Below are 14463 nucleotides of genomic sequence, written 5' to 3'. Positions count from 1 at the left end.
GAGGGAGAGAGAGATGCCAGTCTCCACCTCAGAGAGGCGATGGCTGAAGAGCCAGGAGCCTAGAGGGGGTGTCCTTGCTGGTCCACGAGGTGCAATTGTCTTGAACTATGATAGTCACTAGCTGAAAGCTTTTTGATGAACTAAGTGAAATGGCTTGGGGGTCTCAGTCCAGTTCTGAATACGTCAAGTCACATGGGCCACCCAGAGGTTTCAGGGGGCTTGGGGCAAAGCAATTTTGGGGAACCCTTCCATAAAAAAAGTTGCAATACTATAGAATACTATATTCTTGTGGGGGCCCCTGTGAGGCCTGGGGCAAATTGCCCCACTTCCCCCGCCCCTCGGGTAGCCCTGAAGTCACAAACAACACTGCCACAGTTGGTGCTAGCTGTTAGCCTTGTCAGCTACCTCAGCAGAGCATCTAGTGACAGTTAATTTTTCCATCCTTGTCCTAAGTTCTCAGCCTTAGAGGGTGCTCCCTGCAGGTCAGAAATGGGACATATTGGTAGAGAAGTTTGCACTGCAGCATGGCCTATGCTTTACCTGTTCTGTGAACATATGTGGGCTGCAAACTTTAGAGCTGTGAGTTCAGCATCCTTCACCATCATTGCAGTCACAAAAGCAAACAAAATAAAACAAGCTATGCTAAATTTTTTACTGTTTTTTTTAACTTGTATTACACAAAAAGTTGCACGACGGACTCAATTATGATCTCAGATACACAAGAAAATTTCCAGAGAAGTCAATGAGCCAAATTCTGCTCTCAGTTACACCAGTGTCAAACAGAAGTAACTCCTCTGAAGTCTAATGAGTGTTATAACCATGCATCTGAGGCCAGCACTGGGTCCATTAGTTTTATTTATAAGCAAAATAATTGATTAAAAGGGTCTGTAATCAGGTCCTCTCCCTTTCCCCTCTTCTTTATCTTTTTTTTTTCTTTCCTTGGATATAGTAGTGAAAGAAATTAAAAATTAAGGGTGACATTTTCGGAATGCCTATGTGATTTAGTCACACAAGTCCAATTGACTTTCCAAGCAACTTGTCCTCCTAGGTCACGTACGGACTTTGGAAAATCCCACCCTCTGTCTATATTGTTTGGGGGAGATGGGATTCTGTGAGTTCTGAGTTTGTCTCCTTTTCAGGCAAGTTCAGGAAGTTTTATATTATACTCCTCTTAATGCCAATACTTTTGTTCCCTGGAAGTTCTTCACAAATTCACATCAGCAAGTAAACAAAAGACAGCTACTTTATAACCTCCATGACAAATAACAAGTCCCTATTTTCTCTATTTAAAAAAACACCACCACACACACAGGGATGTTCTTCAACTTGTAAAATCAAGGTGATCTGTCTTTACAGTGACATTTTTAAAACAAAACATAAAATGAACAACATAAATGTGCTTAGTTGTGTACAGTACTTGCATGACTTTGTTGTTAGTGCTTGGACTTACTAGACTCTGTTTTTTTTATCAAGGAAGTTTTTAGTGCTCCTGAAAGGTTCCATATTGATTGCTCTGAAGGATGAAGTCTTTATTCACAGAGCTGGTATGTCTTAGTAAGCGGTATAGCCAAATAACCCAATCAATAAGTCTCAGCTCCGACCCAGGGCAATACCTCTAGGAATTAAAGAGCATTTCAGTCTTCTGGAGCATTCTGCTAGAACTGCCCACAAAGCGCCAGCTATAGTGTGAGTTCTTATGATGGGAGCAAATGTCCTCAAGCAATTCGACATACTGAGAAATTTACCTCTCCCTCTGTCTGATCCTCAGTCATCAACACAGTGTGACGCCTTAAGGTCTTCTCACTGTCACTACTGCAGTTAGCAATGATGGCAAGACAAATCTTAGCCCATCATCCACTTTCCTTCTGACTGAGGCCCTACTCACTGTGATCTAAGTGTTTATCAACTCAGGAAAAGGCTACTTTAACGCTCTCAACCAGCAGGGGACAATGAGGGTCACATAAAAGATTCCCAAAAGCCCAGTGTACAACAACCACTTTGCTGCAATAATGGACGTTAAAGAATGATGCTTTGAGGATTCATGGGTAAAATTTACCCTTGTGCAGGTTGTCAGTACAAAGCTTTCCCTTACATTGTGTTTGAGGACTTAAGTGCTACATAGGTCATATGCTGGCCCTCTGCTCAGAGGTGAATTTCACTCCATGTAAGAGTAAGAATTTGCAGGATCAGGCCCCAGCCACCCACAAATCAAACTCAATGTTAGCTACAAACACTCAATTCACACAATCCAATAAGGTCCAAAGCCACTTGAAGATGTGAAATCCACTCTTACCTGTATATATGTACTCCACATAATCGGGGTGCTTTTTAGAAAAAGCTTCCTTCATCTTGTCTATTTTGTCAGTCTTTGCTTTTGTTGCAAATGGTGTGTACATAACTGAAAAATATTCCTCCCTGGTGATGGCTTCTTCAATCATAGCCTAGAAAAAAGGGAGAGAAATGATACATACTGTGCTGGTAAAAAGTGAACTGCCATCAAAAAAAAATAGGGGAGGAAAAGAAAAATAATTGCAGTCACAGCTGATATTTTTCCCTTTAATAATTGCACAGTCATGCAAAGAGAACATATTTAGGTCTTGAATATTAATTAGAGAAGAATTCAAATTAGTTCCAGAAAACATTGCCTATCTCATGCTCAGAAAATCAATTTAATGTAAAAAAAAAACATTTGTGAACAGTTTTCAGTGCACTGAGCCTATGTCTTCAATGGGTAAAAAAGTATTAGGTAAACTATCTGCAAATTAAAAAGACCAAACTGATTCCATGTTCTCTGAAGGTCACATCCTTCACCTGAAGTTTTATTCATTATTTGGGAACTAGTTAAACAATACTGTACACTTACATTACCCCTTGAGTTGGCATGAATCAAGTACTGGAGCTGTATGGAATGTTGGCCTTAAATATTAATTCTATACATAGTTTGCATAAAGAGTGAAATTCATGCTTGTGCAGAGGGCCAGAACAAGGTGTATGCATCATGTAAACCCTTAAAATAGGGCTAAATGGTGCATTATGTTGGCCTCCAGAATAGAGGTGAATTTCACCCTAAACGGACTACCAGAATAAAATGAGCAAAGAGTCCTGTGGCACCTTATAGACTAACAGACGTATTAGAGCATGAGCTTTCATGAGTGAACACAATTTTACAGATCCAGACTAACACGGCTACCCCTCTGCTACAAGAATAAAATGAGATCACCGCACCCCACACCTGAAGTGGTCCTCAACTGGGGTTAACTACCAACATAGATCAGAACAAAATTGCTCAGCATTATTACTGCCCCTGCATAGGGCAGGATTTAACCAGTTTCTGAAACAGCATTGAACACAGATTGTTCATTCTGATTTGCATGTCCATGTTCAACACTGACTCAGCTGCATCCATTACAGATATATGCTGCATTTTCCCTTATGTCGACAAAGCTTCAATAAAATTGGGAATACTGAAACATTTCTTCAGTGTAACTTTGTTTATGTGTAATCATTGACCTAACATAAGGTAAATGGAGACAATCACAGAGAAATAGCATAAAGAGACAGATCTGCATATTCCAGCAGGGAATAGCCCTCGCTTCACACCCTATATTGAAGTGAATCACTGCAAATCTCAGTTTTTGAACTGAGCTTTGAATGAGCTGTTTTACTGACAACCCAAATGGACCTTACTTCAGTTGTTGAAGTCATTCCTCAGTGATATAAAATTGCCCAGGAAATAATGAGCTTATCTGAGTGACGTGCTCAACAGACAATTGTTTCTGCTAGGCTGGAATGGAAGACTGCAATAGGACACGAGCTAAGTATCTGTGTCCTTTTCTATAATGGCCGTAAGCAGGTCCTTTAATATGAATTGTACCAATTTACTTCTAGTAGCAGAATACTGGATCCATTGAAAAGATCTATTCTCTTTGTAGAATGTGTCTTGCAAATGACTTGTTTGTGGATGTGGTTAAGAGTCCGAGGTCCGCCGTTTATAAATATTTTCAAAAGGAGGCAAAATTCAGAAATAGGCTACTTTACACAGAGAAAACACATGCTCTCAATAGTAAGATAATACCATATATATGGTAATGATACCCACTGCATAAATAAATTGATACAACCATGGAATATAATGTGGACCCAAGAAATTAACTGCACTTAGGCCCAAATCCATCCTTCTCCTTTGCTGGCCTGGACAGCCTTCACGGCAGCAGAAATGGAGAAGTTTCACTCGGCAGGGAGTAAAACAGGATGCCAGGGATACATGCAGGGAATTGTAACCCCTATGCAATGTGAGGCCCAAAGCCATAGAATGTGCCTATGCTCACAACTCTTGGTAGGTAAGGCACAGTCTTAAAGGAGCTGCAGCTGAGTGGACCTTCTGGTCTGTTTCTCCCAGTTTGCAGGTGTAAGGGCCATTTAGACTACTCCTCTCCCTTTTGCCCTGGAGGAGTTCTCCAGAACCCTGCCACAACACTCAGGTTGGGTATTTAGGGTGGCATTTGGGACTCACTAAGTCCTGTTAGCCTACTCACTTGCCTTCTGCCCACTCATCGATCTCTGCTGGGATGACTTCTAACATTCCAAACCTCTGAGACATGGAAAACAAAACAAAACTCTGTCTTCTTTCACCCTAAATATGGAATAGGGAAAAGCCAGGATTGAAAATTACCCTGCTCTGCAGTCCAGAATGGACAATATTCAGTCTTGGAGCAGTAACAGGTTTAAAATATCTGTTATACCATGAGCCACCAGCTGTAGGGACACTAAGGATATGTCTACACAGCTAAGAAAGACCCATGATGACGAGTCTCAGAGCCTGGGTCAAAAGCCTCGGGCTCAAGGGGCTGGAATAATGGGGCCAAAAAAGAGCAGGTATATATTCATGTTCGGCCTAGAGCCCAGACTCTGAAATTCAGCGGGGTGGGTAGGGAGGGTCTTGGAGCTAAGGTTCCAGCATGAGCCCAAATGTTTACATTGCTATTTTTAGCTCCACTGTGTGAGCCCAAGTCAGTTGACCAGAGCTCTGTGACTTGCTGCTAAGGGTTTTTTTGGTGGTGTAGATGTATCCTGACAGTTTCCTTCTTGTGAGATGGGATAATAACATTCACATGATATATATCTACAGTAGCCATGGCTAGCTCTGGCAAGCTGAAAAATAGTAGACCTTAAAATAGCAACATCACGATTTATAGAAAAGCTCTTTCAGATGTTGTACATTAGTTTTATGAACTCTAATTTGTCTATCACTCTAGGACTTGCAAAACTTGGCTTTAGGGATGAAGAAAAATAGCACCAAGAGACACATTTTTTAAAAAGCAGAGGCACAACTATTTGCACACTGTAGCGTGATGGTTACCCACTCTTGCCCTTCGGGGCTTAAAACAGTCCAGAAGAGGGCTGTGGCTGGGGCAAGAAGTTTGGGCTGATTGGGGGAAAGTAGGCTTAGCTGGGGCTGTTCCCCAATCAGCCCAGCTGACCCCTATAAAAGGCTATGAGCCAGAGGCCCAGGCAGTCTCCCTCTGCCTGTAGAGGGAGAAGGGCCTGGCTGCAGGGAGATAGAGACAGGGTACCTGAGTGGAGCAGGGCTAGGGAAAGGCAGAGGAGCTCGGGAGCTCCAGCCTGGAAAGCCCCAGGCTGCAGCCAAGCATAAGGCCAACAGGTGCATGGGGTTGCAGAGGGCAGCCCTGGGGTAGGCAAAGGCTGCAGGTCCAAACCCAACCTTGCCAGTGATGAGTAGGCTGATACTGCAGTCAGCCCCAGGGCACGGGGGCTAGACGATGACTGGCAGTAGCCTTATTCTGAGGTGAAGTGGGGATAGTGGGTGGGGGTTCCCCTGGGAGGGGGAGACCCAGACTGTAGGGGTACTGCTGCGGAGCAGCACCCAGGTAAAGGGGCACTGGGTGCAGGAGGGACACAGGGCCAGAGGATAGGTGGATCACTGGCCTGCAAAGGGCGCTCTGGCCTGGAAATCGAGCTAATTCCCTGAGAAACCAGCAGGAGGCGCTGCAGGGGTGAGTCCCGCACTTTTACACACACACACACAATCAGCACAACTTACAGTTCTAATACAAGTACTCAACTGGGTTGGCATTTTTGTGCCGATATTGGGCACCCATTATTAGCATTTAACCATAAAGCTATAGAAAACAATTGTCTCATATATAGTCTAAATGGAATGCATAGTGGCATGCTGCCGTGTAGAGGTTTTATTGGAACTTACTTGCATAACTCACTTTTGGCTTTACCAGCCTTGAGAACAATTCAAAAACATGGCAATAAAACCTTTACACCACCATGTACCCATAAACAGTCTGTGCAGTATGCAAACAGGTATTGGGTCAGAGTGCAATATGGTAAAATATCACTCAAAGGGGAAAAAATAGTTCCTTAGATTTTGATCAATACTACTACTGAAGGTCCTGTTATTATCCAAGAGTAATTTTTTTCTCCAGCTTCTGAGCCTGCATGTAGCTGCTATTTGTTTTATTATCCTCTTGGATTTTTATGGGCTAAAATCTTTAAGGACATAAAAACTTCAGGGCATAAAAATTTTGGAACAGAAAACTTTATGCAGTGGGGTCCCTAAAGATTTCTCTGCTGAAGTCTTTATGCACTGAAGTCCATATGCTCAGGAAGACTTCAGCACAGAAATCTACAGGCATGTCTAGGCACTGAGGATGAGATGGTAGCAACTGTTATTCCCCTTCCTGTGTGCACCCAGAGCCCATTCAGTACCCATACATGTTAGTGGAAAGACTTCCATTGATTTCACTGGACTTTGGATTGGGACCCTGGAGAACAGGATTGGGAAAGTCATTCTGTTTCCTGCCTTCATGCTTTTTGGTGGGCTCTGCAGAGAGGCAGCAGGAAGAGGATGGTGCTAATCTACTCCACCAGTGGCAAAATCTTCACACCCCTGCATAAGGATGGAGGTGGACACCCTGTACATAGGCAGAGACATCTCCCTATGTGCTATATAAGGCTGTGGCTGAATTTTCACCATGCCCGACATAAGTGATTTTTGATGACATCTCAACGATGGCATTGGCGCTTCTTTGACCCCAGTGGGATTAGAAAAGAGGGTGAAGGGAAACAACACCAAGAAACTCAGAGAAAAAGATGGAAAATTGTGAAATCTGGGACTTCCGTGAACACCACAATAAACATCTTCCCTACAGGTCACACTGGATTCTAGTCCTTTGGGACTAATGTTGTCCTAGCATGTACAATGCATTGGGATGAGGAAGGTGACAGCAGCATAATACGGTGTCCCCACACAGACAGGTGGGCTCCCACTTCCTTTAAAAAGGAGAGAGGAAGCAGTGTGGGATCTCTTGTCCTTTGCTCCAGGCTTGCTATATTTATGTATAAACATATATAAAATGGCCAGGCTATACCTAGAGTTACAATATAGTCACAATGAATCTGAATGCAATTTTTTTTCTTTATAAAAATGTGAAAGATTTTTAAACATTTCAAACATTCGCCTCCTCAGACCTCCCAAATTTGGGGCAAGTCAAGCCTTCATTCTCTCTCATTCAGGGCTTGATGTAGTGCTGATTGAAGTCAATGGAAAGACTCCCAATTAGGGGGCATTGAATCAGGCCCTTGTTGAGCATTGCAAAGAATCAAAAGTACCCTCTTCGGCAGCACATTGAAACATAGGAATTGCTATACTGGATCAGATCAGTCCCTCCAGTCAGGTATCATGTCTCCAACAGTGGCCAGTACCCATTGCTTCCGAGAAGGTATAAGAAACTCTTTAACAGGAAGATAGTCCGTGGTTGACATGCCCTGAAGAATGAGGGTTTATATCTTTTCCAAAAGGGGCATGGAACGGCTACCGTATGAGGAGAGATTAATAAGACAGGGACTTTTCAGTTTGGAAAAGAGACAACTAAGGGGAAATATGGTAGAGGTCTACAAAATCATTACTGGTGTGGAGAAAGTAAAGAAGGAAGTGTTATTTACTCGTTCTCATAACACATGAACTAGGAGTCACCAAATGAAATGAATAGGCAGCAGATTCAAAACAACCAAAAGGAAGTATTTCTTCACACAATTCACAATCAACCTGTGGAACTCTTTGCCAGAGGATGTTATGAAGGCCAAGACTATAACAGGGTTAAAAAAAGAACTAGATCAATTCATGGAGGATAGGTCCATCAATGGCTATTAGTCAGGATGGGCAAGGATGGTGTTCCTAGCCTCTGTTTGCCAGATGCTGGGAATGAGCAACAGGGGATGGATCACTAGATGATTACCTGTTCTGTTCATTCCCTCTGGGCACCTGGCATTGGCCACTGTCGGTAGACAGGATACTGGGCTACTGGACCTTTGGTCTGATCCAGTATGGCCGTTCTTATGTTATGTTTAACATCTCCATGGTTTATCAAAGGAATGTTTAAGATTACATTGCTATCATGACAATTAAAAAAAAATTAAACTAAAAAAATTCCTAAATAAAAAGCTCTGTCTAGACAGGGTCAAGGGTTTAAATATATATTCCTTAAACAGAAGGAAAAACACGTATCCTGTTTATTGCTGACTGCCCAATTTCTGTAGAAATATATCAGAGACACCTATACCATGTCTACGAATAAGCGGTTTCATAGACCTTTTAATGAAACTTAAATTTTAGCCAAAACAATCTTACATTGTCTCTTTAATAACCTTTAAAATTTTGGCAAGAACTCATAAAATTCCCAGGTAGATTTACAAGAAACAAAGCTTTCCTTTGCCAACTTTTCATGGCAGATGATATAACCACTTTTCTTTAATGAAGCTTTTGCCATTTTGCCTCTCTCCTAACAAACATGGGAGAAGAAAAATTACAGCAAGGCTGCAAATTCTTCATAATGGTGACAGAAGCTTTCGTGGCTACCCTCCCTAACCTTAAAGTGCATCAAGGTTTAATTTGGAAAATCCAATTATCTTGACATCTAGAGTTAGCTAAAAATGTAGACATCTAAGTGCTGAGCCTTATCACAGGGCTGGAGTGCAAGCTCAGCCACTGTCATGTATACATTGATGTTTTTATTGACGATTTTTATGAATGTAATGATATCAGGCAGGGCAAAGCTGAGAGCCTCCTCTACAAATGGTTACTGCTCAGATGCTGGAATGTTACACTTCTTAGAAATATGGGAACACTACAATGGAACCTACACACTGTCCTCTATATTTTTCCTAACATGAGGGAATATTTGGCAGCTCTGCACTGTCTGTCAGTGCTGTGATATGACTATCTTCTTATCGTTGTGATCTTCTTATGTTATTTTCATTTTTCTGGGGGAAAAATAGGTAGCATGTTCTTTTCCTTAATCTGTTTATGCTATGAAAAATCACATATTGTACCGTAGGTGAGAACTTTCTGCTTATCTGCCAGGTAATACCTCCTCATTAACGTATGTCACATCAAATGTCAGCTTATTTGGGTTCTTAAATTATTACTGTATTTAAGTTACTACCAGTTTTTTTATGTGTGGAATATTTTTAAAATCAGCTTTGCAGAGCAGCATAAAAATATATCTGTGTATTCTGGTGAGTTCTAAAAGGTGGAAGCAGAAATGCTTAAGATGGTTACTTTACTGTTCAAGATGTATTTGATTTTTCCATGACTGTCATTTTATGTTTTGAGGAAAAGGATCTAGGCTTTATACCCTTCTGTAGAGATCACAACTCATTAAAAAATATGGGTGGCAGGGAAAGGGAGAATTCTAGGCTGTTACTGAAATTTCCTGAATACATTCCTGCCAGTTCGGGAAAGCAATCAGCAAGGTATCTACACAGGTCTACAAAAGCTTACTCCCAAATCCCACAAAACATGCAGGAATGATGGCACTGGAAGTGCTCATATCTCATGTAACATGTTTGCAAGCAAATCATGAGTGACATCAACTGTGGATGAGGGACTGAATCTGTTCTTTGTGCCCCAGAGTAGGAGTCCCAGTGATGAATTTTATTCAGAATTTCTCTTAGTTGGGGTTGGGGGAAGAATCAAGCCAATGAGATAGAATTATCTGGCATAATGAATGAGGTATAGCTAAATTTGTAATGGGCTAAAGGGGGAAAAGTAGTTGCTAAAATCTATAATTCAAAGACCAGCTCACTTGGAAATTCAGCGCAACACCAATGCAAACTATGGTAGTCCACTGAACTGGTGCCCCCACATATTTATGGGGAATAATGAAGTTGGCCCAAAGAGCTTTTAACTAACATTGCTAAATGTTTACCCTTTCTTTATAAACAAAAAGATTGTTTTGATAGTGAGCAGGAGTAGAATTCCAGCAACTGAAAAGGAGAATTTAACGTGACTTTGTCCCTGTACAACCGGGCTTTCCTTCTAGCACCCGCTCAAAACACCTACAGTTGTGGATCTTTGTTGCCATCGGTGCCTTGGGAAGGTGGCTGATATTTGAATGCTCTGCCCGTTGTTAGGTTTCTCCAGTGATATAGGCAAGGAATTATAAACTGCAGAAGTTTTAAATAGCTTGGTCTCAGAAAGAGAGGACAGTCTCACACCACATGGGTGGAACCAAAGGCTAAGCATCATTCAGTACGTGTACAATCACACCTAGAGGTTAAAATCTACACAAAGGAATCTGAAGTCACCAACTGTCTCCTCAATGTGTTCATCGACTCATAGATTTTAAGGTCAGATGTGACCATCATGATCGTCTAAGTCCAGTGGTTCCCAAACTTGTTCCGCTGCTTGTGCAGGGAAAACCCCCGGCGGGCCGGGCCGGTTTGTTTACTTGTCGCGTCCGCAGGTTCGGCTGATCACGGCTCCCAGTGGCCGCAGTTCACTGCTCCAGGCCAATGGGAGCTGCTGAAAGAAGCAGGCAGTATGTCCCTCATCCCGTGCTGCTTCCAGCAGCTCCCATTGGCCTGGAGCAGCAAACCGTGGCCACTGGCAGCCACAATTGGCTGAACCTGCAGACACAGTAGCTAAACAAACCAACCCGGCCCACCAGGGGCTTTCCCTGCACAAGCAGCAAAACAAGTTTGGGAACCACTGATCTAGTCTGACCTCCTGCACATCGCAGGCCATAGAACCTCATCCACCCACTCCTGTAATAGACCCCTAACCTCTGGGTGAGTTATCCTCAAATCATGATTTAAGGACTTCAAGTTACAAAGAATCCACAATTTACACTAGTTTAAACCTGCAAGTGACCTGTGCCCATGCTGGAGAGAAGGCAAAAAAGCTCCAGGGTCTCGGCCAATCTGACCTGAGGGAAAATTCCTTCCTGACCCCAAATATGGTGATCAGTTGGACCCTGACCATTTCTGCAAAACCCAACAGCCAGACACCAGGAAAATAATTCTCTGTAATAACTGAGAGCCCTCCCCATCTAGTATCCCATTATCGGATATTGGAGATATTTGCTGCTAGCAGTTGCAGATCAACTACATACCATTGTAGGCAGTTTCATTCTATTATCTCCTCTATAAACTTATTAAGCTCTGTCTTGAAGCCAATTAAGTTTTTAACCTCCACTGCTCCCCTTGGAAGGCTGTTCCAGAACTTCATTCCTCTGATGGCTAGAAACCTTTGTCTAATTTCAAGCCTAAACTTGTTGATGGCTAGTCTATATTCATTTGTTCTTGTGTCAACATTGGCACTAAACTTAATTAATTCCTCTCCCACCCTGGTATTTATCCCTCTGATTTGTTTACAGAGAGCAATCTTATCACCCATCACCCTTTGTCTGGTTCGGCTACACAAGCCAAGTTCTTTGAGTCTCCTCCCACAAGGTAGGTTTTCCATTCATCTGATCATCCTAGTAGCCCTTCTCTGTATCTGTTCCAGTTTGAATTAATCTTTCTTAAACATGGGACACAGTATTCCAGATGAGGTCTCACAAGTGCCTTGTATAATGGCACTAACACTTCCCTATCTCTACTGGAAATACCTCGCCTGATGCATCTTAGGATCACATTAGCCTTTTTCACAACCTCATCACATTGGTGGCTGATAGTCATCCTGTGATCAACCAATACATCCAGGTCTTTTTCCTTCACTGTCACTTCCAACTGATATGTCCCTAGCTTATAACAAAAATTTTTGTTGTTAGTCCCTAAGAGCATGAACTTGCACTATTCAATTTCATCCCATTTCTATTACTCCAATTTCAAGGTTGTCCAGATCTTCTTATATGATATTCTGGTCCTCCTTTGTAGTGGCAATACCTCCCAACTTTGTGTCAGCTGCAAATTTTATTAGTGCACAAACTCTTTTTGTGTCAAGGTCACTTTTTGTGTCAATGTTAAATTAGATTGATCCTGAGACTGATCCCTGAGGAACTTCACTAGTAATCTCCCTCCAGCCTTACAGTTCACCTTTCAATATAACCTGGTCTCCTAACCGAACCAGTTCCTTTCAGTTTTCATCTTAGTCCCCACATTCTCAAATTTAACTAATAATTTCCCATGTGGAACTCTATCAAATGCCTTACTGAAATCCAGTTAGATTATATTTGCATTTCCTTTGTCTAAAGAATCAGTTATCTTCTCAAAGAAAGAGAAGAGGCTGGTCTGGCATGATCTATCCTTTTTAAACAATGTTATATTTTATCCCAATTACTGTTTACTCCTATGTCCTTAACTACATTCTCTTTCAAAATTTGTTCAATTGTACAACTGAGGTTAAATTTACAGGTTTCTGAAATCATTTCCCCCCCCTTTTCTTAAAAATAGATATTACATTGGCAATCCTCCAGTCATAGTTCAGCTCCTGAGATTACAGGTTCATTAAAAATTCTTGCTATTGGACTTTCAATTTCATGTGCCAGTTCTTTTAATATTTGTGAATGGAGATTATCCAGGCCCTCTGATTTAGTCCCATTAAACTGTTAGAGTTTGACTTCCACCTCAGATGTGGTCATTTCTACTTCCATATACTCCCAAACTTCTAATTACCCTTGTTAAAAACCAAGGCAAAGTATTTGTTTAGGTGTTGGGCCATGCCTATATTATCTTTTATCTCCACCTCATCCTCAGTGTTTAGCAGTCCCACTTCTTCTTTCCTTGTTTTCTTTTTATTTATATGGCTGTAGAACCTTTTACTATTGGTTTTAATTTCTCTTGCAAGGTCCAACTCTGCTTGGCTTTTGGCAGTTCTTCCTTTTTTTCCTACACTTTCTGATCTCCAAGAGGTAGCTTTCCTTGCTGATCCATGCCATCTTCCATTTCTTGTAGGCGTTTTGCTTTCTCATAATTACATGTTTGAGATGCTTGCTCATCCAGCTTGGTCTGGAACCCTTATCTATGAAATTTCCTCCTTACTTGGAATGTTGGCTTCAGATAGTTTCTGCAAGTTTGGCTTAAAGTAATTCCAAGCTTCTTCCACATTCAGATCCTAGAGTTTTCAGTCCAATCAGTTTCCCCTTTGAAATCAAGGATCTTAGTTGCAGATCTATTTTTGTTTATCCTTCCACTTAGTTTAAACTGTATTAGCTCATGATCACTCAAATCAAGGTTGTCCCCTTACAACTAATTCTTCGATGAGCTCCTCACCAGTCCGAAATCTAAAATGGCATCACTTCTTGTAGATTTGGAGAGCATTTGGTGAAGAAATCTGTCAGCTATCACATCCAGGAAAATCTGGACCCTAGTATTATTTGTTGCACTTGTCCTCCAGTTTCAAAACATGGGGGAATGTGAAGTGACACTGAGTGGAAATACCCCTTGAAGGTGACATGGAATGCTTATTTCTGGAACTTTCCAGTGGTCTTAACAGAAAAACAGAAGCTGACACAAAAGCAATGCAAAAAGCTAAAGCTCACTGAAGGAGACATCAGTCCTACTTCCTAGCACACAGTTCCATGCCCTTTGGGAACCAGACCCAAACACGAGAAGCTTAACCAGTCAGTGACAGACTGAGACAGACATGGTCTGCCTACAAACAGGATGACATTATTGGGTTTCAGAGATGCATCAACTAACATGACTGGGCCAATGCAATGGCAGATCGCATTTTATGTAAGTGAAGAGCTGCTGATCTAGCGGCAGAGCAACTTGACTATATGTAGAACGAAGGCATGTTTTTGAAAACTACCGACTGTTTATTCCCTTCTAAGAGACTTCATCTAAAGCTCTGTGTGGTATTCCCCCATAGAATAAGAGCAGATATCCAAGTGGAAACTCATGTGGTAGTTAATACTTCTAGGACCTGTACAGGCATTGCTTCATCTCCTTTCAGAGAGGAGGTGGTATGCAGTGATGGGGGGAAACAGGATAATGGATGCATAACTCCTGAAGAAGACCTGCAGCCTGGGAGGGAGGTGGGGCTGGGTTTTCCTGATGTTGTCTTGGCAGCCTCCTGGATGGGTCTAGATTCCCCCTTGACTCTTCAAGCTCTCTTCCCTCTGTGTTCTAGTAAACCCATCCCCTAAGCAGAGTATGAGTTCAGGATTCCACTCCTGGCATTTTCATATTACTTTTATTCCCTCCTGC

General features: G+C 42.0%; 1 protein-coding gene across 1 annotated transcript in view; it reads right to left on the bottom strand.

Annotated features, from left to right (window-relative positions):
- SPATA16 (spermatogenesis associated 16) overlaps nucleotides 1-14463 on the bottom strand; it is a 121100-nt gene that overhangs the window by 45015 nt on the left and 61622 nt on the right. Inside the window, exon 5 of the mRNA XM_030575458.1 lies at nucleotides 2294-2441. Within this exon, the coding sequence (XP_030431318.1) occupies nucleotides 2294-2441 (148 nt within the window). The remainder of the gene's footprint in view (nucleotides 1-2293; nucleotides 2442-14463) is intronic.

The sequence above is a fragment of the Gopherus evgoodei genome, chromosome 9, assembly GCF_007399415.2.
Source record: "Gopherus evgoodei ecotype Sinaloan lineage chromosome 9, rGopEvg1_v1.p, whole genome shotgun sequence".
Taxonomy (NCBI): Eukaryota; Metazoa; Chordata; order Testudines; family Testudinidae; genus Gopherus; species Gopherus evgoodei.
Note: the sequence above shows the minus strand (reverse complement) of the source record. Positions and strands in the feature narration are given on the sequence as shown.